Source organism: Stylophora pistillata, chromosome 5 (genome assembly GCF_964205215.1).
Source record: "Stylophora pistillata chromosome 5, jaStyPist1.2, whole genome shotgun sequence".
Lineage (NCBI taxonomy): Eukaryota > Metazoa > Cnidaria > Anthozoa > Scleractinia > Pocilloporidae > Stylophora > Stylophora pistillata.
This window is the reverse complement of record NC_142523.1, coordinates 7,207,924-7,231,391: the sequence shown is the minus strand read 5'-3', so window position 1 is coordinate 7,231,391 and position 23,468 is coordinate 7,207,924. Positions and strand designations below refer to the sequence as shown.

Genomic DNA, 23,468 nt, shown 5'->3' with positions numbered 1-23,468 from the left:
AGATTAGGTCTTCGGAAAGTTTTATCGTAGGTGCTAACTTTTTCTTAAAGTGGGACGGCGACGCAAGGATTTGCGTTTATGAGGATTTTCACTTTCCCGTTATTGTTACTTGCTTAACGGACTTCAATTCGTGAGTGGCTCACGTTGTAGTAAATAAGTCACCCCCAAATTTTTTTAATTCACCACGCCACTCATAAGTCGTTTCTTATCTTAATCATATACCTGAAAGTTTATGCCTTCAAATCAAATTTTTCTTCAAATCAAATCTTTCAATACCGACACTGCAACAATACACAACCACACGAGCGACGTTCAAACTATATTTACAGATAAAGTTCAGACACTTGACCGATAGAATACCGGCACTCGGCCGATATTCCACCGACACTTGACCAATGTTCCACCGAGACGCGACACTCCATCTGTCGGTCGACAGTCGGTCGACATATCGACCGACTATCTTCCGACTATCGACCGACTATCGATCGACCTATCGACCGACTATCGACCGACTGTCGACCGACATATCGACCGATATGTCGGTCGACATGTCGGCCGACACTACCTATAGTAAAATTGATCCAACTAAAGCACGCATGGTCATGATATGCTAGAATTTCTTGACTTCCGGGCTTGGTAAGCCTTCAGCCCGATAGCGGAAAATACTTTCTGGAATGATTTTGGGAAGTAGAGTTGAAGCACTTCAATTTGAAAATCTTACGCAAATAGCCGACTACTTTGCCATTCAATAACTCGTGTACTTCTTGCTTTACTTTGTTTACCCATTGACACGTGGTCTCACCCCAGGCCCCTCGATCAGCAAAAAGGCGCCGTATATGACAACATTCAAAGAAAGTTAACTTTGAGGAAACAGAAGACTGAGTTACTCAACACTGCGACGGGGACGAATCACTGGAAGCTGTAGCCTGCTCCTGCAGAACAGGCATTATCAATCTAATTTTTTATTGGCTAGCGCTATTTTACGTTTCTCAGGCAAGCGAAGACAAGCTTATGAGAAAGGGGGGGTGGAAATGAAAAATGCTATTTTCACGCTCCACCTCTCACATGTCGTCCTTCGCACTCGCTTCACGCCTGCATATTCTTGTCTGAAAAACGCCATAAAATAGCCCATTTCCGAATTACCCTTGGCCTCTTTTTCAAAACGAGTCCTGGTGCTCATCCTTTCATGATAACAAGTTTTCATTCACATGCAAATTAAACTCCTTTTCACAAGAATGGTTGAGCACTAGGCCTCGTTTTGAAAAAGAGGCCAAAAGTAATTCGGAAATTGCCTAATCCGCACCGAGATAGACAGCTATGGTGAATCTTTTGAAAAGAGCATCGGTGTCATTTATTTTCTCTCAGACTTACCCAGTTGTTTCAGTTCCATAACAGTACTATTAGCATTGAAGTTACTGTTTAGTTAAACGTAAACTTTCGGGCCTCTTTGCAATGACTTTCGTAAAACCACATTTATGTCACCACAATAGCCAATCAGAAAAAAGGAACATACTACAAGAAGCCAATGAGAACTCAGTCAGTACACGTCACTGGCCTAAAGCGCGGGAAAATTGGTTGAGAGGATGGTTTGGGCTTCCCTCAGCCAATGAGGACTCAAAGTCAGTTCAAGCCACCGGCATAAAGCACGGGAAAATGGAAAGAAACCCATCGCAATTGGTTTCAATTTTTGGATGTGATCCGTTGAGAGGATGGCGTGGGCTTCCCTGACCCAATCATAAAGCAAAGTTGAGACAAACCGATGAAAATTGAAAATTACTCGAAAAATAAAATCTGTTTGAATATTCTGCACGAGTTGCATAAATGGCCAAAAACTTAACTACTAGTTACAGTCATTTCTACAATAATTTTCCTTTTTTTTCCTTTTTTGTAAACAGGGACATTTTTTAGAGAGACATTTGTCTCTTAATACATTAACAATCTTTCTTTGGAGAGAATAACTAATACTTAAGGTCATTTTTTTTTTTACTGTTTCGCAAAAAGCTTTGAACAATTTAGACAAAATTAATTTTTATCAACTTTTAACTTTTTCTTAACAAAACTGTATACAATGTATCGAAGCCATCTGTATTAACTTTAACTATATTTTAAAAGTTTGGTTAAAAGCAATCAAAGCTTGTCATCACAAAAGTTATCGACACTAAATTGCAAGAATAACTTCACAAGAAAAAATTTAACAGGACGGCAAGTACTTTTTCGGTAATAACTGCATGACACTCTCACCTTACTTCAGCAGTCGCTTAGGCCAAAAAAAAAAAAAAAAAGGACTAATGTTATGTTGAATTTACTTAACTTATTCATTCAATATACCTGAATTTATAAACATTGCCTGTATAAAAAATGGGCACTTTTACTCTTCCTCCCATGCAATTTAATCAACAGATTTCCTTAATTATTTCTCGTACACCTAAAGCCTGGATCCTAGTCTCTCTCTAGCATCTTTTTCCTTTAACTGAGCTGATAACACTATAGAACTAAGCTGTTTGGGCTACGTAATGAGAGAAGAGTTTGTGACAGTTTCTAGCTACACACTACTTGCTCGCCTCCTCGCACCGTTTTTCATTTTCAAAGGAAAGCCATAGACAGGGTTATTTTCGAGGCTTTTTATCTCTGAGGGATGAATCGGCAAATCTTTATCTTCATCGGTTGAGCCCGAATTGGGAAATGTTTCGTTCACATCACTCTGAACGTCATCAGAGGGAGTTTCCGGTTCAAGGATATTGTATTCGTGGTTCACCGGCTCATCGGGTGTAAGGTTCTGGTCTGTACAAATATCACCAACCAAAATATTACATAAGGGGCTGACTATTTAACTTTTGAGGGGGGGTGGGTGATTTTGAAAAAAAATTTCCTGCAAGCGCTTATTAGAAGAAAAAAATTGCATGCAGCCCAAATGTAACAGAAAAAAAGAGCGTTTAGAATGGAAAAAAATATCCTGCACAGCAGATTGCTAGAAAAAAATTTCTTAATGAGCAGAAATCACCCATCCCCCCCCTCAAAAGTTAAATGGTCGGCCCCTAAGAGAACATTTCGAAATACATTTGAAAATAAATATTAGAATAAAACTACGACGTTTCGAAGTCATCTTGACCCCATTATCAAGTAGGGGTGTTAGTTGTAGTTTCGAGATTAAACACAAACAAAGGTGATAGAATACATTAGAATAATAAGTGTTTCGTTGTCATTGGTGTTTAACGTGTCAGTGCGTGCGGTATATGTTTGAATAAATACTTTTGCACGTATTGAGTCCGACTGCGTGTTTAACTTCGGTTTCCGTTCACGAATAAATAGCATTTCCTGAATAAGACAGTCCAGTTTTCCTCGGCATTTCATAAGAACGGAAAACATTTCGGCTAGGTCAGTGAACGCTTCACCGTGGACTTCCTTCATATGCCTGCCAATGACCGAGGCTTTATGCTCCTGTATGCGTTGGTGAAGATGGCGTGTGGTGTAACCGATATAATTGTAAACAACGCATTGTTTACAATTTTAAACGTGATTCGTGCGATGCGGATAATGGAGTCAAGATGACTTCGAAACGTCGTAGTTTTATTCTTCTAATATTTATTATCAAAATAGAATAAATACAAATTCTTAACTGATCAAGGTTATTACTAGAACACTTTTCAATTGAGAATCGTAGCACCCAAACTAAACTAATCACAACAACTAATCAGAAGAAAGGAAAATAAGAGCCAATTAGAACTCAAGTAAAAACAACCAAACTGCCGAAAGCGCGGGAAAACACGGCGACCAAGTAGAAAACAAAAGAAATCCCAACGGCCAATCAGAAGAAAGGAAAATAAGAGATAATTAGAACTCAACGCAAAAACCACCAAACTGCATAAAGCACGGGAAAAACGCGGCGACCAAGTCGCGATTGGTTTTAGTTTTGCATTCGGTTGGTTGAGAGAGCGAAGAGAGGCAAAACCGAAGCAAGCTGGGATAACCTTCGACACTCATTGAAAATTTCTGTATCTCTCGATCAGTTAATCATTGATAAATCATAAAATTGTCACGAGAATGCCCAACTGAACGTGTTTTGCTGTTTCTCTTGTTTCTTGTTTTGCTTTAAATTGTGTTTGATTGCTTGTTTTCTTTTCATTGTTTATTTGTTGTTGGTTTTTTGGTTTCAGCGGAGGAAATGGAAACGCAAACGCAACAAAATGAAGCAATTCTTTCACAATTGGGTTAGTGTTTCTCACCAAACTATTTCAACCTGTACCACACTTAAATTTAGTGGCTACCAGAAGCACTGGCTTCTTGTATCAACCCATCGACCCATTTTCTTTTTTCTTTGCTTCGTAACAACGCCTTTTTCCACAGATTTCCAAATTTGATGTTGGGTGGAATTTTCACTCTTTTTTTTTTTTTGACTAGTGCGACGGACTCAGCTGAAAAGGAGGGACCGCTTGTACTCTACAGCTCCACCCTTATTTAAGCATTGCCTATTAACAACATCAAAAAGGGCTTATTATAAATTACCTGATTCTTCCGATTCAAGTACATTATACTCCGGTAGTTCTTCGCTATCCTGGTGCCGAGCAAAACAAAACATAAACAAAATCACTCAGTTCCTTTTTTAAATAACTTCTTAGTCAGAGTAAATCCAGGGTCCCGTGTAATTATGTCTCAAGAACAACAGAGAGCATCAGACTCGGTAGGCACTGCGATGCGTTCAGCGATAAAATGGATATAAGGTGACCCTCTTTCTCCCAAATTAGATCTAAAAGGAATTTCTCCTTAAACATCAATACAATTCCATAATAATTTCATTAACTAATAACTTCTCCCTATAATATCCATACTATATTTTGCACACAGGTAAAGAGCATGCTTAAACTTTTCAGGTAAAGTTGGTATCTTGATTTAACTCCAAATTCTCGTAACTAATTTACAAGGAATGTGTAGCAGCCAGAGGAGAGAATTCATAATCAAATCTTGGGAGAGAAAGGGTTCAGTCTTACGAGTCTAGTAGCCCATAAACTTCCGCATTCTTCTAGATTTCTATAGCATTATAAATGAGCAGGCCCCGGTTGTTCGAAGGATGGACAACGCTATATCCTGGATAAATCTCTATCCGGTGGATAGCGCAGTACGTTTTGGTAACACTTATCTGCTGGACAGCGGTTTATCCATTGGTTATCCGCCCTTTGAACAACCGGAGCCAGGGGTATTACTTCTCCTCCTGGATGGGATACTAGTCAATCACTGGTAACCCCACCCTCCACAATTCGTCTTTTTTCCTTGATACTAGGTTCACTCCTATCCATCTATATACCTGGCAAGGGGGGGGGGGGGGGGAAACGGTCCGGTTGGAAAGTAAGCCGGTAGGGGGTGAACTTACAATCAAGTGAAACTTTCCTCAACCCAACACGTTAATCCTTCCATGGCTCATACTAAACTCTACCCATTCAGATTCAAGCGCACTAACCATTTCACTCCACCCCCCGTCTAAAAGTTATTAGCACTATGGCTTACCTGCATGACCGACGGTGTTGCATAAAAAGATTCCCTCGCACCTCTTTCAAGCGTCAAACTTTCATAAAGCGACCGTGTCTTTTCTCTCCTGTTGTTTTCCTTTTCTCTGTGCTGACAGTCCCCATGAATGCTAAGTCTCTGATAATCCGAACTATCGTTACAGCTCGGACAAATAAACTTACTCAGAGTTCTGGTTCTGTCCGTGAGTCCTTCATACGAAACATTGTGACCAGTTTCTTGGCTGTTAGGAATGTGAAAACCGCGGCTGTCGTCATGATCAAGACGCTCGTTACAGTCGTGATGACCGTGACGATCACGATGTTCATGACGATCGCGATGTTCGTTACGACCGTGATGACAGTGATTTTCGTGAGGATTAAAAATCCCTTTATCACCCTGTCCGCGTGATTCTGCAAGTAGTTTCAAGTCTTGCTCTCGCTTTGGCAGAGAACTAAAGGATGTCTCTTCAAATTGCGAGTTCCTAAACACAATTGATCCGTCCGTTTTCTCGTCTAATGGACTTCTGTCCCTTTCGCGAACATTTCTTGATTCAACACTTGTTCTTCTATTTTCTTCAAGTTTTGATCGTGACAATGGCGAATCAGGTTTCGGCGTTCCACTTGAAAACAAGGCTTCCTGTACGTAAGGATTCAGAACAACTGATGGATTTTCATCACGATTAACCGTCACTTTTCCTGAAAAAAGAAAAAGAAAGAAAGCAAAACACATTGAAACAATAGACGAATAGAAATACATTTAAGCAGCAGGGGACCAATGTATCTCATTCACACCAATAAAACATGTTTGGTTAAACCGGATTTAACTGAATGAAAATCAGAAACAGGGAATTTAAAAACTGAATTTTCCATGGATCGAAGCAACTGCTAACTTGTATTTTCAATGCGCTACGCTTGAAGTCGAAAAACATCGGTTTGAGCCGCTTCTATGAAGGAAAAAAAAAATTCAACTCTGAACGACTTCAACCCTTTCATACCCACGATCTCATTAGTAATTCTCCTTACTCCCTGCCATACAATTCTTATGATGTTGGTTGGGAGAATTTGGTATTGGATCAACTCGTGATCCCCTTTTGCTATATTTTTCTTTATTTTCATCACTTGTCGGCTTGATATTGTATTGAAGATGTTAAGAGAAATTCTACCTTGGTCACTCAAGGGTTAAAACGTGTTTAAGTTTAGTGTGAATGGGGTGTTAGTCTATTTCTGTGTTTACAAAGCTTTAAAAAAATGTAGAGGGTTGGGGAGTAATTCCCCCGAAAACTGTGAACAGACAATCTTATAAGTTTTCACCTTTAGTTGCAGCCGCATTATCAAAAGGATAAACATCTGCGACTTCAGCATACACAGGCTCCTCTTGAATTCTGTAAATCTAAAAGAAACAAACACATTTATAACACAACCAAAGTAAAGTGCGCGCTCTGATTGGTCAATTGAGCGTCCCCCATTTGCCCATGGGTGTACGCTGCTGACGTGAGCAAATGCAAAGACTATTTTTCCGCGCGCGCTTGTTTTTTTCTGGTCGCGTAAGATTTGTTAAATAAAAGGGAACTCTAGCGACAGTGTGTTAATGTTATGTTATAAAACAAATGGTAAACACCACAGCGTACACTATTGAGTTATGGATGCACTTGGGAGGTTTGCTAAGCACTCAAGAAGCTAGAGTCGCTCTCGGCTATCGCCTCGAGCGACTCTTACGCTTCTTTTGTGCTTAGCAACCTCCCGCGTGCATCCATAACTCAATAGTGTACGGTGTGGTGTTTACCATTTGTTAATTACGAAGCACATAGACCTTCTAACGCGCACGATCTGATTGTTAATTCTCTCTTCTTGCTGTTACATATTTCCTTGTAAATTAGTTAAGAGAATTTGAGTTAGATCAAAATAACAACTTTTTCCTGATAAGTTTGAGTATTCTCATTACCTGTTTGCTGGATAATGTTGGGATATTACAGGGAGAAGTAACATGTTAATCACGTCCAGGAGTTTAAGGAAAGGGAGTTAACTGTGTGGGGTACATCTTTAATTCAACAAAAACAGGGCACTTTGTTTGAAAAACAATGCCACAGTCTTCTATTAAGGTACTTGAAAGAGACAGCTTTAAGTGTCAGTAACGAGACATGCAAAGGATATTGAAAAAGATCCTAAAAGTTTCAATTTTTTCCAATCACTTACCTGCTGCCCTGGATTTCTAATCACTGTAGAATTAAAAACAAAAAAGGAACACTTGTTAATGTTAAAAACATGCACAAAACATTTTTGATTAGAATTCACTTTTTTCTTTAAATCAAAGAGATATTCATGACCAACTCAAGACCAACGGCACAGTTTTTCCCTGAGGGATCAACCTCAACTGGTAATAATAATAATAATAATAATAATAATAATAATAATATAATAATATAGGATAAAATAGATTCTTATTAAGCGCATTTCTGACCCCAATGAACTTTACATTATGAAGGCCTATTAAAAACCATTACATTTTGTCATCAAGATTCTAACCTATATAACATTATACATGAAATATTGTATATCATTAAATTTTTTATGCTGGTAGCTTTTTTTGCACTTTGCCATGAATAACACGGAAAAACAACAACAACAACAACCAGAAAAACAACAACAATGAAATAGAAAACTGTAACAAGTTATGATCATGCAGTTTTACCGTCAAATTCCATGGTACCCCCCCTGTTTTGAAGTCCTGCTCTGTGAAAGAGAAGAATTCCCAATTTAACCCTTAAATGCCTAAGTAGAGTGACTAGCATCTAATTCCTGCTTGCAAGTCACCCCTGAATCAAACAGTAAGATAATGAGAAACAAGGAGATGATCTGGCCAACTAAAGAAACACTTGATTGTTAAACAAATTCTCCTGCTGATTGCCATTGGAAATGTAAAGAATAGTGTGGAGAACATTAATACAATGTTAGGGTGTAAATGGTTAAAAATTCATATCTGCCAAATCTTCCATATAATATGCAATTCACCCTTAAACAAAAAACCCCTCCCAATCTCTCAAACATGTTCTTGAAAATCCCTGGGAAAAAAACATTTAGATATTTTCTGTTTTTTGCCTTGGAAAACTTTTTTTTCTGATAAATTAGATTAAAAACAAGGGTGCACATTATACACGGGTGTGCATTATACATTGAAAAATACGGTAAATACTTTGTGATTGAATAGTTTTACCTTCTCTTGCATGGACACAAAATTGTGTATTGGTGCAGGAAATACCCAAAGACTCCAATAAGAAGCAGGCACAGAATTGTTCCAATAACCACAATAGCTGCAAGAATTGCCTGTGAATGATTTAAAAAGACTGTTTAAATACTTTGATCAGTAATTAGAACCTAGAACTTAAATCAAAAGGAAATTTTTTTTTTTAAATGTAAGCTGGTAACTCTTGCAATCAATGTAACCACTGAAGAACTTTTAAAAACAAAAATTTACAATAAACCGCACTCTCTTTCAAACTGGAAACATGCCAAAGCATGACCACAAGGAGTAATACATAAATCATGCAGTCTTCATTGAAATGTGCAATCCAGAAACCACACAATTTTTTCTCCATTTTTAAAAAGTAACTTCACACCAGTACACAAGAATTAACTTTTAACCATGAACAGTTTACGACTCCAAAGAGTCTATAGCCAAGAATAATTAAAACATTCTCTTCAAATGAACTAGAACTCAGCTATGGACACTTCCATTTTGAAGGCATGCAATGCAGTAACCTGGATGCACATGTAAACACAAAAAACACAACATGTGGTTTACAAATTGCTTCTGCTACCTTGCCATAAAAAATATCATGAAGTGAGTCTATAATTCTCAAGAGATGGAAAGAAAGGAAAGACACTTTGATGTGCCATGCAGATAACTGGTCAGGTTGCAAACATTAAGGCAAGGTTCAAAATTTTTCAAAAGTATATTAAGGTACTCTCTCAAATCTCAAAAGCGAGTTTGATTATTTCTACTCAAATTAATTAATAATTCATGAGGACAACAGCCAATAAATAAGGCATACTTGGGTCACATGCATGAACCTTGATATCCATTATGAACACTCAGATGAAAATCTTAAAGTTTTGATCTGGGTTAAAACATGGTTTTGATCTCAGATCAAACACTTGCATTTTAATGAGCATTTTCAATTATAAAAAATAAATTCGAAAAATGACCTATTAAATATTATTTCATGAATGGTCTTTGGTGGATTTCTCTCCCCCAACATCTTGGCCACCTCCATCACAAACTTATTAAGCTAGCTATTCAAGGTCAATGCATCTATTTTGTCAGTGCTGGTAGAAAGCTGTGCGACCTTGAGTAAATCATAGTCTTTAAAGAGTGCTTCTGGATAGAAACAGGAGCTATAACCGACTAAGAAATTTGCCATTTGCCATAAAATTGTTACTGCCCTGATTTGTTCGTACATTTGGTACATGAAGGTAATAGCTTTTCAACTAATACACATTCTCTGTAAACTGTTTTTGGCTCCCTAAATCTTGCTGTTCCATCTTCACTTGTGGTCACACACCCACTACACCAAAACAATCAACCATGCATGAAAGTTGATGCAATGTTAAGGAAAATGGCAAAATTGCAATGTTACATAAATCATTTAGGGAGGACAATGGAAAAAATGTATCACTGCATATTTTTTTATTGTTTCATTTGCAAAGTCATCAAAAAAACTTGTGCTTTGTGTTTCATCAGGAGTTCCAACACCTTGAAACAATAAAACAGGGATTCTGGCATTATGCACGAAAAAAATCAAAATTTAAACCTAAAATATAACTAATTTCACACAGAAAACTCAGTTATTGTTTCTTTTTATAAAACAATGGAATATTATGCACTATTAATAAATGACTCCTTCCAATAAAAGCAATAATATGGCCAAAACAGAAAGCAACTCTTGTAAACATCCATCATCTTGGAAACCGCCAAACGCTGGAACCTGGGCCAAGCTTCATATCGGTTCCAGGCCCTCATCTGACATTTTTATTAATGCCTTGTCGTTTTTATAAAAACAAAATGGCTTCGTATGCATGTGGTTGTTTTGTTAAATTAAAACAATACTTTGGTATTTTGTACGACTGTAGAAAAAGGATAAATACAATATTCAAGCCAGACACCAAGATAGGTAACATATATATTGATTTATTTGACAAATTATGTGGGATTATGCAGAGAATGGCCGATTACGCGGGTCCACACCAGCGAATAATGCCAGAATCCTTGATAAAAGCACTTGGCCACATCTGTTTCTCTGCAGTGTTTAGAACCCCTGATGAAACGCTTGCACTCATTTATGACATATTACATGAATGCCGGTAATAAAAATTATAATGGTTTCTGAGGTGAACTTCTACTTTAAGAAACAGTGATAATTAAATGGTCTTATGGACAGCAATGGACCCCCAGTGTCTTTGTTCCCTACCTAAATCAAAACAACTGACTTTTCTTCATTGTTGCGCACAAATTCAAACTATAGCCTTGAGATTGGGGAATGCCATTTTCCCAGGAAATGCTTAGTTGTTTTGTAATAGCATGTAAAACATAAAATATTGATTCACTTACTGGATCAGGTGGATCAGGCTGAACAGGTGTAGTGGTGGTGGTGATGGTTGGTTTACATGTGGCAGTGCTTGGTGCTCCTGTAGTGGTTGAAGACTTGGTTGTTGACACGCTTCTTTTGGTCGTTGATGGTGAAGGACTTACGCAAGCAAATGGAACTAAAAGACAAATTATACCAAAGATATCACAGGAGACTGTGTGCTTTGAAAAAGCATTGTAGGATTGCAAAGAGTGTCGAGTTTTCCTCAGGCAGTTTGATTCCCCCATTACCAACACCGATATGGGGGGCAGGAGGGGAAGGGGGAATGACTTTTACCAGTTGTTAAAAGGATTGTTGCATTCCAGTTAAAAGGAGTTAATAAGCATAATATAATTATCTGGTGGTTTCTAAAAGGAGTTAATAAGCATAATATAATTATCTGGTGGTTTAAGCATGCTAGTCAAATTTATTTGACAAGAAAGATATTCTTAACTAATGCTTACCTTGGACTTCTCCTTTCACTTTAAAAAGCAAACAGAAGTCTTCTGTTGCATTACTGAAACGTCTAGTACAATTCAATCTCAGCTTCATTATATAGCCTTTGAACATAGTCAAGTTAGGTGACTGTTGAGAAACCTGACATCGAAGAGATAATAACATCATTTATTACACGACTCGGGCAGTCAGAGGGCCAATAACTAAAATCAACCAATCAAAATGCTCTATTGCCGGTCCAATATTCCCTAAGTATTGGACCGGGCACTGTCGCGAATGGTCCCGAATGATACCGCACTTGTTTCCCTTTGAACTTCAGTCGTATAATAAATCTCTTATTAACCAAGCTTGCTCAGGACCGTACTGGAAGAATACCGGCCCTCGGTCTTTTTTGTACGGACCTCGCTGCGCTCGGTCCGTACTATCAAGACCTCGGGCCGATATTCTCCCAGTACAGCCCTTGCGCTTGGTTAATAAGATATATGCAATAATACAATTACTTCAGATCTTAATATCTATGACATAATCTCACTCATAAAGCATAATATATTAACCAAAAACTTATCCCTAACAAATTTTAGTACTGGGGCACATATTTTATTGCTAATTTTCCCACATTTGACAATGATTTCAAATTTTTCATGAGTTGATTGTGTTGGCCACTAACTGCCAAAAAAGTTGTGCATTTACTGAGAAAATAGAAGTTACTCATGGGATATTCAACTATATACCCTGGAAAAAGTGTTGTAATGTTATAACTACTAAGTAAGGGTGATTCTGAATGCATGGTGCTGATCAACACTGTGGCAAAGTTACATGTTTCAACAATGCCTGAGAAATATTCAAAGCATATACCTTCACATGAATGAATGGAATACTACCACTCTCCTCAACGGTGAACTCACTTCCAGTCATATTATATAAATGCCATTTTCCAGTAGTTCTGTTACGGTAGGATATCTGTGGTTTTGTAAGGCATGAGGTAATCGATGAAGGGTAATTCAAACGATATTTATCTTCACTTTCAGGAGAAATAACTTCTATAACTTCATCATGCCACAGGCCACGACATCCTTCACCTGTCGAAAAATAAATGAAAGGTATTAGCAAAATCAATAACTTTGGGTATCATTTGATTTTAAAATTACGTGTATGATTTCAGACCTAATAATATACATTAAAAAATTTTTCAGTTCTGATTGGTTAAGATGAATGCAGTTTTCAGTTAATTAAGTGCAGAAGAGAGTTAATTCAGTGCAAAGAAAGAAAGAAACCAGACATTCTGATTGTTCAGAATGATTGGTCAATGTCAATGTCAATGTCAAGGTCAAGGTCACTTGCCGGGTTTGAATAAATTATTTTTGTGCGTGATGCGCACGCTTTTCTTCTGCGTAGTTATGAGAAGCTACCGCGAATTTTTTCATGTATATCATTAATAGATAATCACATGATTTTCTCGTGCAATTTGGAATAAATAAGCACTTGTAAATTTTTTCAAAGACCACAAATGCACTCACCCTACAGGCTCATGTAATTTTGTTAGTCTTTGAAAAAATTTACTCATGCTTATTTATTCCAAATTGCACTTGAAATCATGTGATTATCTAATACAAATTGTACTCCATATTCAGTTCAATCACCATTTTCATCAATCAGAGTATAAAAAAAATTCTTGGTGATTGGTTATCACCAGCCCACTTTAAGCGCTTTTTGAGCATGTTCGTATATAGACAGTGAAATTAAACAGTTTATGCATCACACTTGTGGTATTAGACAGTAGGTGTGCAAATGCTGTTGTCGTGCATTCTGTCAGTTAACCATAATGTAAAACAAATGACTAGTTTGTTTCTCAAAATTTGTCACAGTTTTGATTAATTGCTAAAGAGAACTTTGTCTCATCCAATTCTGTCTGTAACAGGTGATAACTCTCATGATTTGCCATTGTGACCTCCACACAGCCCCATAAGCATCATATATTGTATTCATATTTTTGTTAATTAGCAAAACTTATCAGACACTGAATAAATGTTCATTAGATTAATGCTGATAGGAATTCCTATTAATAGGGCTAGATAGGTATAAAACGGCAAAACCAGGAAATTTTCTCAAGGTCTTTATATTAAAGGCGTTGGTAGTACATCTAATTAAGTAAGATACGACTTTTAATTTGTTATGGTCTTGAGTAATGAGTGTTGAGTGTTAATTAAGAGCTGGCGCAAAAAATATTCTGTTATTCAGTGCTTTATAGCACAGAATAAAGTAATAGCCCCACAAGATACACTTCTATGAAGGCGCCTGAAAAGCATATGTATGGGCATCGAATAGCTTGGACTTCAGCGTACTAGCTTGATATGGATAGGTAAAAGTTCCTTCGCCTCAGTATCTAACAAATACCTACATTTTTTATCTCTGTACTCGATTTTCTAACATCAATTACTGTCGTTAGACGTTACAGTACAGAACATGCTTTATAATACAACCGAACAAGCTATTTAAGTTCAATTGCCTCACCATGTACAAACGTATTCCTAGACTTGCATCGCCCTTCATTTTGTAGAAAAACTGACCTCAGTGGTTCACATTGGCAAAACCTTTGGGTTTTTTGCGCCCCATATTTGAGGCAATTTCCGCAAACATCTGGGAAGTAGTCTTTGACATCTCGAGTCAAAGTAGAATAAACGACATGAGTCCGACCTTTGACGATGAAATAACACACAGTACAAAGGACTGTAAGTAAATTAACAGTTTGAGTCATGCTTTTGGTGTCTCTGAACAAGGAAAATGCCCGCTTGGTTCGTGTTTTCAAACTACTAACTCATCGTTCCAGAAATAAACACATAACGAAATTCGATAGCGTTACCATGTGACCATCAGTAAGCATTGTTGAGTAGATATTAATAATAATAATAAATAATAATTGATTACTTATAGAGCGCAAAATACATGTGGATATGATCTAATGCGCTATTCAATATGACTAAGCAGAATAAAATATGTAGACGAACTATTAAAGGCTAAGAATATACAATTTGACTGCCTAAAAAATATGAAAACGAACTATAAAGGCAAACATGAAAATGCCTGTCTAAAGAGATGTGTTTTAAGAAGTGTTTTAAAACAATTAAGATCATTTACTGCTCTTATATTTGATGGCAATCTGATCCAAAGTTTAGGAGCAGACGCCATAAATGATCTATCACCTAAAGTTTTCTTAGCAATGGTCCTGGGTGGCAATAATTGTAGTTCAGACTACACCTCAACAGTGAAACAAAAAATACGCATTATTTATAGGGTTAAAAAATGTCTTCGAAATGTTACATTCAAATTCTCAATGTCAGAGAACGACTAAAAATACCGGCGCTAGAGAACGGGATGGTACAGAAGCCCTCGACCTCTTGTTTAAGTTATTTCTCACCCAGATAGGGATACATAATATTTGATTTTCATGGTAAAATTTCGGAGAAAAACAGGATGTTTTTGCTTCTCTGTAAGTTGACCCTTAATAGAATCAATCAGGGATTTGCGTAGTTGACCTTTGCATTTCATCCCCATTAAAGGAATTTTTCAGCTTTGAGCGATGGAATCTCAATTTTATTGTAAAAATTTCGGAGAAAAACAGATGTTTTCGCTTCTCTGCAAGTTGACCCTTATTGCGTAGTTGACCTTTGCATTTCATCTCCATTAAAGGAATTGTTCAGCTTTGAGCGCTGGAATCGCAATTTCATTGCAAATTTTCAGAGAAAAACAGGATGTTTTAGCTTATCCGTGAGTCGACCGTTAGAATAAATCAGGGATTTGCCTAGTTGACCATTGTATTTCATTCCGTTTAAAGGAATTTTTCAGCTTTGAGCGCTGGCCTCAAAGGCAGTTCGTGTAGCTCTGATAACGTTAGTACTAAAGAACGGATGCTCGAGAATATTACCTTCTTGAAGCATTCAGCGGTAGTAAAAAATTATTTTGGATTGCAATCATTCAATTCATCTAACGAAATGTGTAGCTACAATCTCCCTCTTTTAGAAGTAAAGAAAATGTCTACCAACGGGGCAAATTTAGCCACGAGGGAGTCCCAGAGAGGAAACTGACCCTTACCTACTTCCTCCTTGATGGAAAGTTCAATTGCAGCCAAATTGAGATGAAAGTATAACTTCCATGCGATTCTTAAAAAGGGATGTTTCCATTGCAGAACACCACTGCTACGTCTGGCCAATTCGACCAGGCTAATTCTGACGTTTTACATTCTATCTTCCGCAGAAATCAACTGCCGAAATCTCTAACGGGCTTCTATCTGTGGCATGCGTCTAAATTTGAAGGAAAAGAAAATACAACGGTTCAATGGTATGGCCAAGACTGTCTGGGTCCAAGAGGGTCCGAAATGTTCCCCATGATTTCGTACCCTCACTTCGCTGGTCAAGCCTTATGCTATTCCGAAGTTCCTTTACAGCGGCAATAAAGACTAAATAGGAACGTAGATGAATAATAAAAATGAAAATTCACAAGGATTGCCGACAAAAATCTTAGGGAATTCAAAGTTAACTTTTCAAAATGCACAAAGTGGGAAAATCTCCACTGAAAGTTGATATTCCAATTTGGATAAGAGCGCTCAAACATGAAGAAATTACAACCTTTAAATGATAGAATCGGTTATTTAATAAAATAATATTCGATCAAATATGATTTTGGTACCTGAATTTACATACTTTTTTCAAACATATTTACAATGAATGAAAATTTTCAAAAATGGCGGTCAACAGAGCAAAGCAGGAGTGTAAGACTCCGAAAAGATTTATTGACGAATTCGCCGAAGTTAAGCCTAAGAAATGCAACAAAATACAAATTACGGATAAGAATATTTATCCAGTAGAGATAACACAGGTCGACAAAGCGAGAAATATGGTTAAAATTCCTTTTAAAGGGTACAGTGAGAAATTTGACAAATGGAGGCCATGCGATGGAAATAATTTGCCCGTAATGCGATTGGAACCGATGTCACAACCGAACAATGATTCCTTTAGCGATCGCTTGCAAGCTTTTTGTGAACGTGTGTACAGGGAGGTCAAGCGAAAGTTGTACTCAGGGCGCAGGGAGGACCCCGAAGTTCGCATTGAAATTCAAGTCGATGACGACGTTTTTAATGAAAGTCTGGGAAGGATAACGTCCAAAAGATATCTGAGGAATAAACTCATATATGAAGTTCTTTCTAATGAAACTCTTGATTGTTATCTCGGCACAAAGTGGAATGAGCGGATCATGAATGAAAACGGTGATTTTGTCTATGTTGTACCAGGAACTTTGAGATTTTGGTTGACAAAAAGAAACCCTATAGTGGAATTAAATTAATTGGCGATAAATACGTGAGATCTGAAATAGAAGACGGGCATCAAGTCGTTTTTACATTTGTCTGTGGAGATGGCAACAGATGTGGATACAAAAATATGGTCCATCATTAATATATTTGATTTAGCACGTGTTCATTTATTTTTCTGTATCTGAATGGTTGATTTCAAATAATTATTTTACTTGCCAGTGATTTATTTACGTAAAATGTAAACATGTGGGTATAAATGACCCATATATTTCAGTCTGTGATTCTGTTGTAATCAATACAGTAATATTTGTGAAAAAGACTACTTGAATACTGCATACAAGAAACATTTCACAGGCATAGCAAAATTATTATTCACAACTTCTACTAACAGTTAAAGGGTAATACACTCCTTTAGCACATTGATATATTATATGATTACTGATTGATTAAATCACATCTTGGCTTCATTTATCACCTATTTTAACAAGAAAGTAGGAGCATCACATTCGTTGCATTTTGCAGTACATGTTTTGATAGTATGGCCAGAAGTTGAACAGTGTCCACAGTTGTAGCTTTCGTTCACTCTTTCCAAACCAGCAGCTTCCAAAAGCTGTATTCTGTATTTTTTCAAGAAAAGTTGCTTTAGTGCAGAAACCCCCCTATGGTTTGATGATCTAAAGTAGTCCTTTGATACAGTGTCATTATACTTCTCCATACCTTGCTGAGTGTAATATGCTAAATTTTGGTAAAGCTTTAAAAATTCAGGCACATGAGCATACAAAGAATGCATATAAGGTGTCACATCTTTTGCTTGGTAAAGGTCAAGAAATTTTTGAAACCATTTTTTTATCTTTTCTTCAAGGATAGAGATAGCATCATGAGTAGTATAAGGGTCATTCCACAGTATTTTGCATGTCACGGAGGGGACAATTCAGAGGAGAATATCATGGATAGCTCCCCAGCTTAATATAACTCAGTTCACTGAGGACTTCTAATGGACAGAACAGCTAATGATTGTTTTAAATCAAACTATTTCCAAACGACTTCTTCCACATTTGGGGGGAATTAGTCATTTATTTAGATTGTTACGGAGGGGAACAGAGAAACTATGAAAACTGAAAGTTAAAATTTAATCTCAGATTTCTGTGAATGTATAATAGCAGCAACAATAATTTAGTACATAGTTTATTTAGATGTTAATCAACAATAAAACTGCCTTAAATGGAAAAGGCCTTCCTCCTCTCTTACATTGTACAGGAACAGTAAGTGCTCGTGGTTATTGTCACGGAGGGGACCTTTTGTCCAATAGGCAGCAGTGATCAGTTTGAACCAATTTTCCAGCCTTAATATGAGTTTACAGCCCCAGTTTAATTCAATTCTTTTGAAGATATTCTTTAAAGCTTGACCACATCAAAAAGGTTGGCTGTCGTACATGTCGTCAAGCCTTTAAAGACATTTAATTTATGGCTGGAAAGTATTCTGGAAAGTTGTGTCATTCTGTTTGTTCATATGATACAACACATTTCTTAAAAAAAACCTTCATGTGTTTTGTTTTTATAGTTTTTATTTGGAAACTTTAGGTTTATGTAAAGTACTCAAGATAACACCAATGGTTCCATAAGACCTGGTGCATACAAAAACATATACAACATTTTTAAAACTTACATGTTTAACTAAAAATGTAAACAACTCAGATATTTCAAGGTTTTGTGTCTCTGTCTCTCTCTTTTAATAAAAAGGCTTAAAACTGCATTGTAGACTGCAAATATACATGCATGCATGCATGATATGCAAGATGTAAATATAATAATTATATGAGCTGAATATTGAACAAAAGTGCCACAGATTCAGAGATGATAACGACTTACAAGTTTTAATATATGTATATGTACAGTTGTACAGCTAACTGTTAACAATATCCAGTTCATACTAAAGTAGTGTAAAATCCAGTACACTCTAAGTGAATAAACCTCCAAAAAGCTCAAATCTCATTTTCATAAATGTTGTAAAAGACAGACAGTTATCATAGGCTTTCTTGTGCTCAGAATTAGTCCTGCTTTTTGAAAAACAGGTGCACTTTCTCAAATTCACCTTGCACTGAAAATGTAAATGGGTGATTGCCTGCCAGCATTACAGGACCATAAAAAATACAACTGCAATGTACCCTGTCCACGTCATCTCATCTTGGCCAGTCATAGGTGGCAGAGCTTATGCTGTGTTAGAACTTGAATTCTACAAAGCCATCTTCCACAGAAATCACCTGGCCAAAGTAAAAAGTTGTGACATAGTCTACAGCAAAGTACATCCCCACCTCAACCCCCTTAGATGGTACTGGGCTGAGATGTTGAACATGGAGATCATGAATAATGGATTCCCTTACATCCACCTTGTCCTTGTTAAGGACAAGAGGACGGGAAAGAGCAAGGGCTCTTGCAAACATGCAAACAAACACACCACAATCATAATCTGTTTCTTGTTGCTGTCTATCATTAGAACTGTTTACATGAAAGGACCAGTCCCCTGGACTAGGCTGATTATCTGCCACAAGCAATGCACTCCACATCTTACAGACAGCTCTTTGGTGGGTGGGCTTGACAAAACTGCCAGCTGGACTCATATAGAAAAAGTGTTTTTTGTTCTTGATGAATTGAAGGGGAAAAAAGACAAGAATGATCAACATGAAATTTCGGTCTCAATCTTTCTTTCTAACCATCTCATAATTTTCATCATTTTCTTTCAATCTTCCTCTGTATTTCTTTGTCCTCTCTTTAGAACTCATTTCAGCTCTAAAGCAACTGCCAGTGCTGTGGTGATCGTGCTCAGAGCCTACAATCCCAGAATCCTTTACTTTTTGTTCATGTATTAGTCATGAAATGTGCAACTCTTTTTTTGACAGTAAAAAAATGTTCTACTCACATCTACTTTTGACGTAAATTAACTTGAATTTTAAACTCAATAGTTACATTAATTTCTCTTTTAAGTGAGGAGAGTATAGTTTGTTGCATTGCCTTCAATGACAGTTAAATTTTCTTCATTACAGTGATGTCCCCTCTGTGACAGTAATGTCCCCTCTGTGACAGAAAAGTCCCCTCTGTGACAAAAGTTCCCCTCCGTGACATTTTTATCTTTTTAAAGTAATTCAAAGGAAAAGGAAGGGGAAGAAACTCTTTACCACTTTTAAGTTTGTCAGCCCATACTTCAATAATTAACAGAAGTTTCTGCAGTTATCCCCATTTATTTTAGAAAGATCATAATTTTTGTGGGTATTTTTGTCACGGAGGGGACAATTCAATGTTGGACAAAGCATTACATCTCTTTCGCACAAAGCCAAGAAACAAATTTAATAACATAGGAAGTCTGGGTAAACAACTTAATGTCCTGACAGTTATTATTAGATTTCTTCTCAAGACAGATCTACAATATTTATTTAGTGTATGTCCCCTCCGTGACAGCTTTTTTGGTATCAAGGTTAATTTATGATAATTTATGACACAGAATTACAGTGCTGACATCTCAAAAGTATCATTTTATACAAATTAGGCATTTAACCATTACAGAAATAGAGCTTAATAGTCCTTTTAGTCAATTTTATTTCTTAAAGCTTTATGTCCAAAATACTGTGGAATTACCCATAATCTAGTTTGAGGTCACCAATAATATCTATGAAATTACCCCATAGGGCTTGCAGCTTATCTGCAACATGACCTTCTGATAGTAGTGTCTGAAAATTTATGTGTTGAAAGAGCAAGAGTTTTTCAGGTCCAGTAAGATCTCTGTACTCCAACCTCTTGGTATCCTTATTAATTTTCCATTCAAAATTAATTCCTAGCTCTTTTACAAATTTTTCATACCCAGCCATGCGTTTATACTTATTTCGACTAAAACCATTTGAAAAAGTATATACCTTGTCAATCACATCTTTTCTGCGAAGTTCCCTGATAAGAAGTTCAATTAAATTATCAGATATTCTCAAAAACAAATGTAGTGTATCAATTATTACATGGTAAATAGGAATAAAATTAAATAATGGATTGGTTTTACAATTATGTTGTTTAGATTTTGCATGCTTACCTATTTCTTGTGAATCTCTTGCCCCAAGAGATTTGTCAGTTAAAGACCACTTTTTACTGATGTCAAAACTTTCATGTCTTGGGCACTTACACCAAATACAGGCAAAAAAATGATTTGCAGCTCCTAGACCACAGACACAGGCTAGAAACTTCCAGTCTCCTCCTAAAAAATACTCAATGCTATACTTACGATTATTTACAGTTAAATTGGACATTTCATTGTTTAGATCAGCAAGGCTTTCTTTAAGATTGTCAAAGTTCTCTGTTGTAGAACATAGTTCCCTTTTTCATTCATTGCTGCACCCTTTTCATTCAAAATTGTGTATGTTACATTTTCAAGTTTAAGCCTCTTCCCAATGTTGGTAGCATCACCACTGATCTTTACTTTAATAGTAGTAGCCTCGTCCAATACGCCATTTTTCTGCAACCTTTGTATCTGTTCTTCAAGACTGTCCCTGAAAGAAATCTGTATTCCCTCTGCCTCCCCTGGTATTTTTTTTAGATTCCAATTGGAATTTAGCTTATCTAGATGATTACATACCTTATATTTTGTGGGCATGTCTTTACATTTTATGGCCAACTCATGCCAAGCTTCATTAGAGATATTAAATTTGTCTTTTAAGTAGACCCACATATTAATATCATCAATATCATGGTCAGTCAGTTCTTTTGGCTCAGTTTCTAGTAGTTGAAATTCTCCCTCCTCTACCAATGAATTAGTTTCATATTGCTGGGTGTCATTATTAAATATCTCCACCTTGGTGACAACAAGGTCATACAGGCCTAAAAATGATAGTGCTGACTGGCAGTCTTCTTTGAATGTTCGCCTTATCCTTGCCTGGTGTTGTTTGGTGTAATCGGCGAACTTTTTATTCTTGTTTGGACCTCTTTGTTCCTTTTTTTTTTGCATTCTTGCTGCTTTCTTCGCTCATCTCTTGAATTTTTCTTTGTACTGTTCTTTTCTGTTTTCCGAGTCCCTAATGACATTTTCAAGTTTCTGCTCAATTTTTAATCTTTTTGCCTGCTCTACGGCTAAATCCAGTTCAGCTTTCCTTTTCTGCCCACGGAGCCGTTGGTTTTCCTCAGTCACTGAGTTGTTTCCAAGCTCATGAAAGAAAATTTCGAAGGAGTAGTTTTTCGCCTTCCATGAGTCAATCAGCTTCTTTACGCTCTTCCCCCACTTTTTGGAAGCTTTCTTGAACGCTGAGTGGAGGAGAGAAATCTCTCTCCCGAAGACGTTGAGAATTCTGGAATTATCACAACCCCGCTGATCTCAGATTCCCTCAAGATTTTTTCCACGATTCCTGCAATCAGAGAATCGGCGCTTTCGTCGTTCGGCTCTTGGTCAGGCTTCTTCGACAGGGAATATATGAGATAGCTGTTTAAAAAAAATCAATTCGATGAAAAAAAAAAATTGAAAAAAAGAAGAAAAGAAACGGGTTTAAAAACACTTCGATTAACGCAATTTTACTTACTTGTTTATTTCGTAATTAAACCAAGGCAATTTTTCCCCTTTCGGACCACTTGATTCTTCGCCAAAATCGTTTTGTGCATCTACGGCCACCGCGAGAAGAGCCAGCGAGGACAAAATCACCAGTGCGTAAACTTCGAGTCCCATTTCCCGAACCCAAATTTATTCTTCTTTTCATATTTCGCGGTAATGACCAGTTTTGAGCATGCGCTTTAGAGTTCTAGCCCCAGACTCTATGGCCAGTGCTCGCATCTGGCATAAACCCCTCTTCGAAATGTCTGAATTGCTAACCAAAAGTTTAAAAAACCCGAACGAAATGTTGTCATGATTACCTTCAAATATAGTGTTATAGAAAGCTTATGTACGATAGTTTTATAAACTGAAGGTAAGAAAGATAGCGATTCAAATGCAATACGCGAAAACGAAGAAAATGTTCGAAAATTAGTGTGTTTTTGACTGACTCCGGAATGCGTGACATGTCACGAAAGTCTGTAGAGGCAGATGTTAAAGGTAAGTTTGATATGAATTTTTTAATTAATTTTTTTAATTAATTTTTTTTAATGTTTTTAATGTTTTAATTATTTTAATTAATTTTTTAAATATAGACTAGTGAGCAGCACGTCTGCGAACAGTAGTAGCAATTGTAAAACTGCTTTTATTTTCTGACGCGTTTCGTCTGTCGTAGACTTCTTCAAGGAGTTTTTTCAGACAAACAATGCTTTAACACAACACCTGCCATCTTCGCTGTTAACTACTCAGATGAACATGCATGCCTCATTTAACTGATATTGAAACTAACTTGCAAGTTACAAGTCGCGATCGCAAGTTGTAAGACGCGATCGCAAGTTATAAGTTGCGATCGCAAGTTGTAAGTTGCGATCAAGAGCGATAATTGTATGGCTCTTGGTTGCGATCGCAAGTTTCGCCATCGCAAGTTAGTAACTTGCGACGAGAAAATCCGTGTGTGCCTTATGAGCCACCGTAGACTTCTGCCATACAACTTTTAAATAAAGCACGCATGATCATGATATACCATAAATGCTCGAA

At 36.9% G+C, this 23,468-nt stretch overlaps 3 protein-coding genes and 1 non-coding gene across 4 annotated transcripts in view; 1 reads left to right on the top strand and 3 right to left on the bottom strand.

Annotated features, from left to right (window-relative positions):
- The window catches only part of LOC111346052 (uncharacterized), a 91,715-nt gene that overhangs the window by 44,125 nt on the left and 24,122 nt on the right, over positions 1-23,468 (bottom strand). The window lies entirely within an intron of this gene.
- Positions 1,774-14,923, bottom strand: LOC111325002 (uncharacterized). Its single transcript, XM_088759401.1, has 11 exons — positions 14,087-14,923; positions 12,431-12,654; positions 11,584-11,716; positions 11,104-11,258; positions 8,710-8,819; positions 8,188-8,228; positions 7,692-7,714; positions 6,810-6,888; positions 5,501-6,194; positions 4,504-4,559; positions 1,774-2,781 (listed from the first exon to the last, which is right to left on the bottom strand). The coding sequence occupies exons 1-11, from the start codon at positions 14,328-14,330 to the stop codon at positions 2,543-2,545; spliced, it is 1,998 nt and encodes a 665-aa protein (XP_088615527.1). The 5' UTR covers positions 14,331-14,923; the 3' UTR covers positions 1,774-2,542.
- LOC148730041 (uncharacterized) lies at positions 12,565-17,347 on the top strand. The gene is made up of 2 exons (XM_088759403.1): positions 12,565-12,675; positions 15,827-17,347. Exon 2 carries the CDS (start codon positions 16,313-16,315, stop codon positions 16,910-16,912), a length of 600 nt encoding a protein of 199 aa, XP_088615529.1. The 5' UTR covers positions 12,565-12,675; positions 15,827-16,312; the 3' UTR covers positions 16,913-17,347.
- On the bottom strand, positions 20,196-22,600 carry LOC111325050 (uncharacterized). Its single transcript, XR_016000943.1, has 2 exons — positions 22,426-22,600; positions 20,196-22,328 (listed from the first exon to the last, which is right to left on the bottom strand). It is a non-coding gene; the product is annotated as an uncharacterized LOC111325050 (transcript).

Coding starts and splice junctions, on each gene's coding strand:
- LOC111325002 (XM_088759401.1), bottom strand. CDS start 14,330: ATGACTCAAACTGTTAATTTACTTACAGTCCTTTGTACTGTGTGTTAT. Junction 11,717..12,430: donor TTCCATTCATTCATGTGAAG/GTATATGCTTTG, acceptor CTTCGATGTCAG/GTTTCTCAACAGTCACCTAA. Junction 4,560..5,500: donor GCAACACCGTCGGTCATGCA/GGTAAGCCATAG, acceptor TTGTTTTGCTCG/GCACCAGGATAGCGAAGAAC.
- LOC148730041 (XM_088759403.1), top strand. CDS start 16,313: ATGGCGGTCAACAGAGCAAAGCAGGAGTGTAAGACTCCGAAAAGATTT.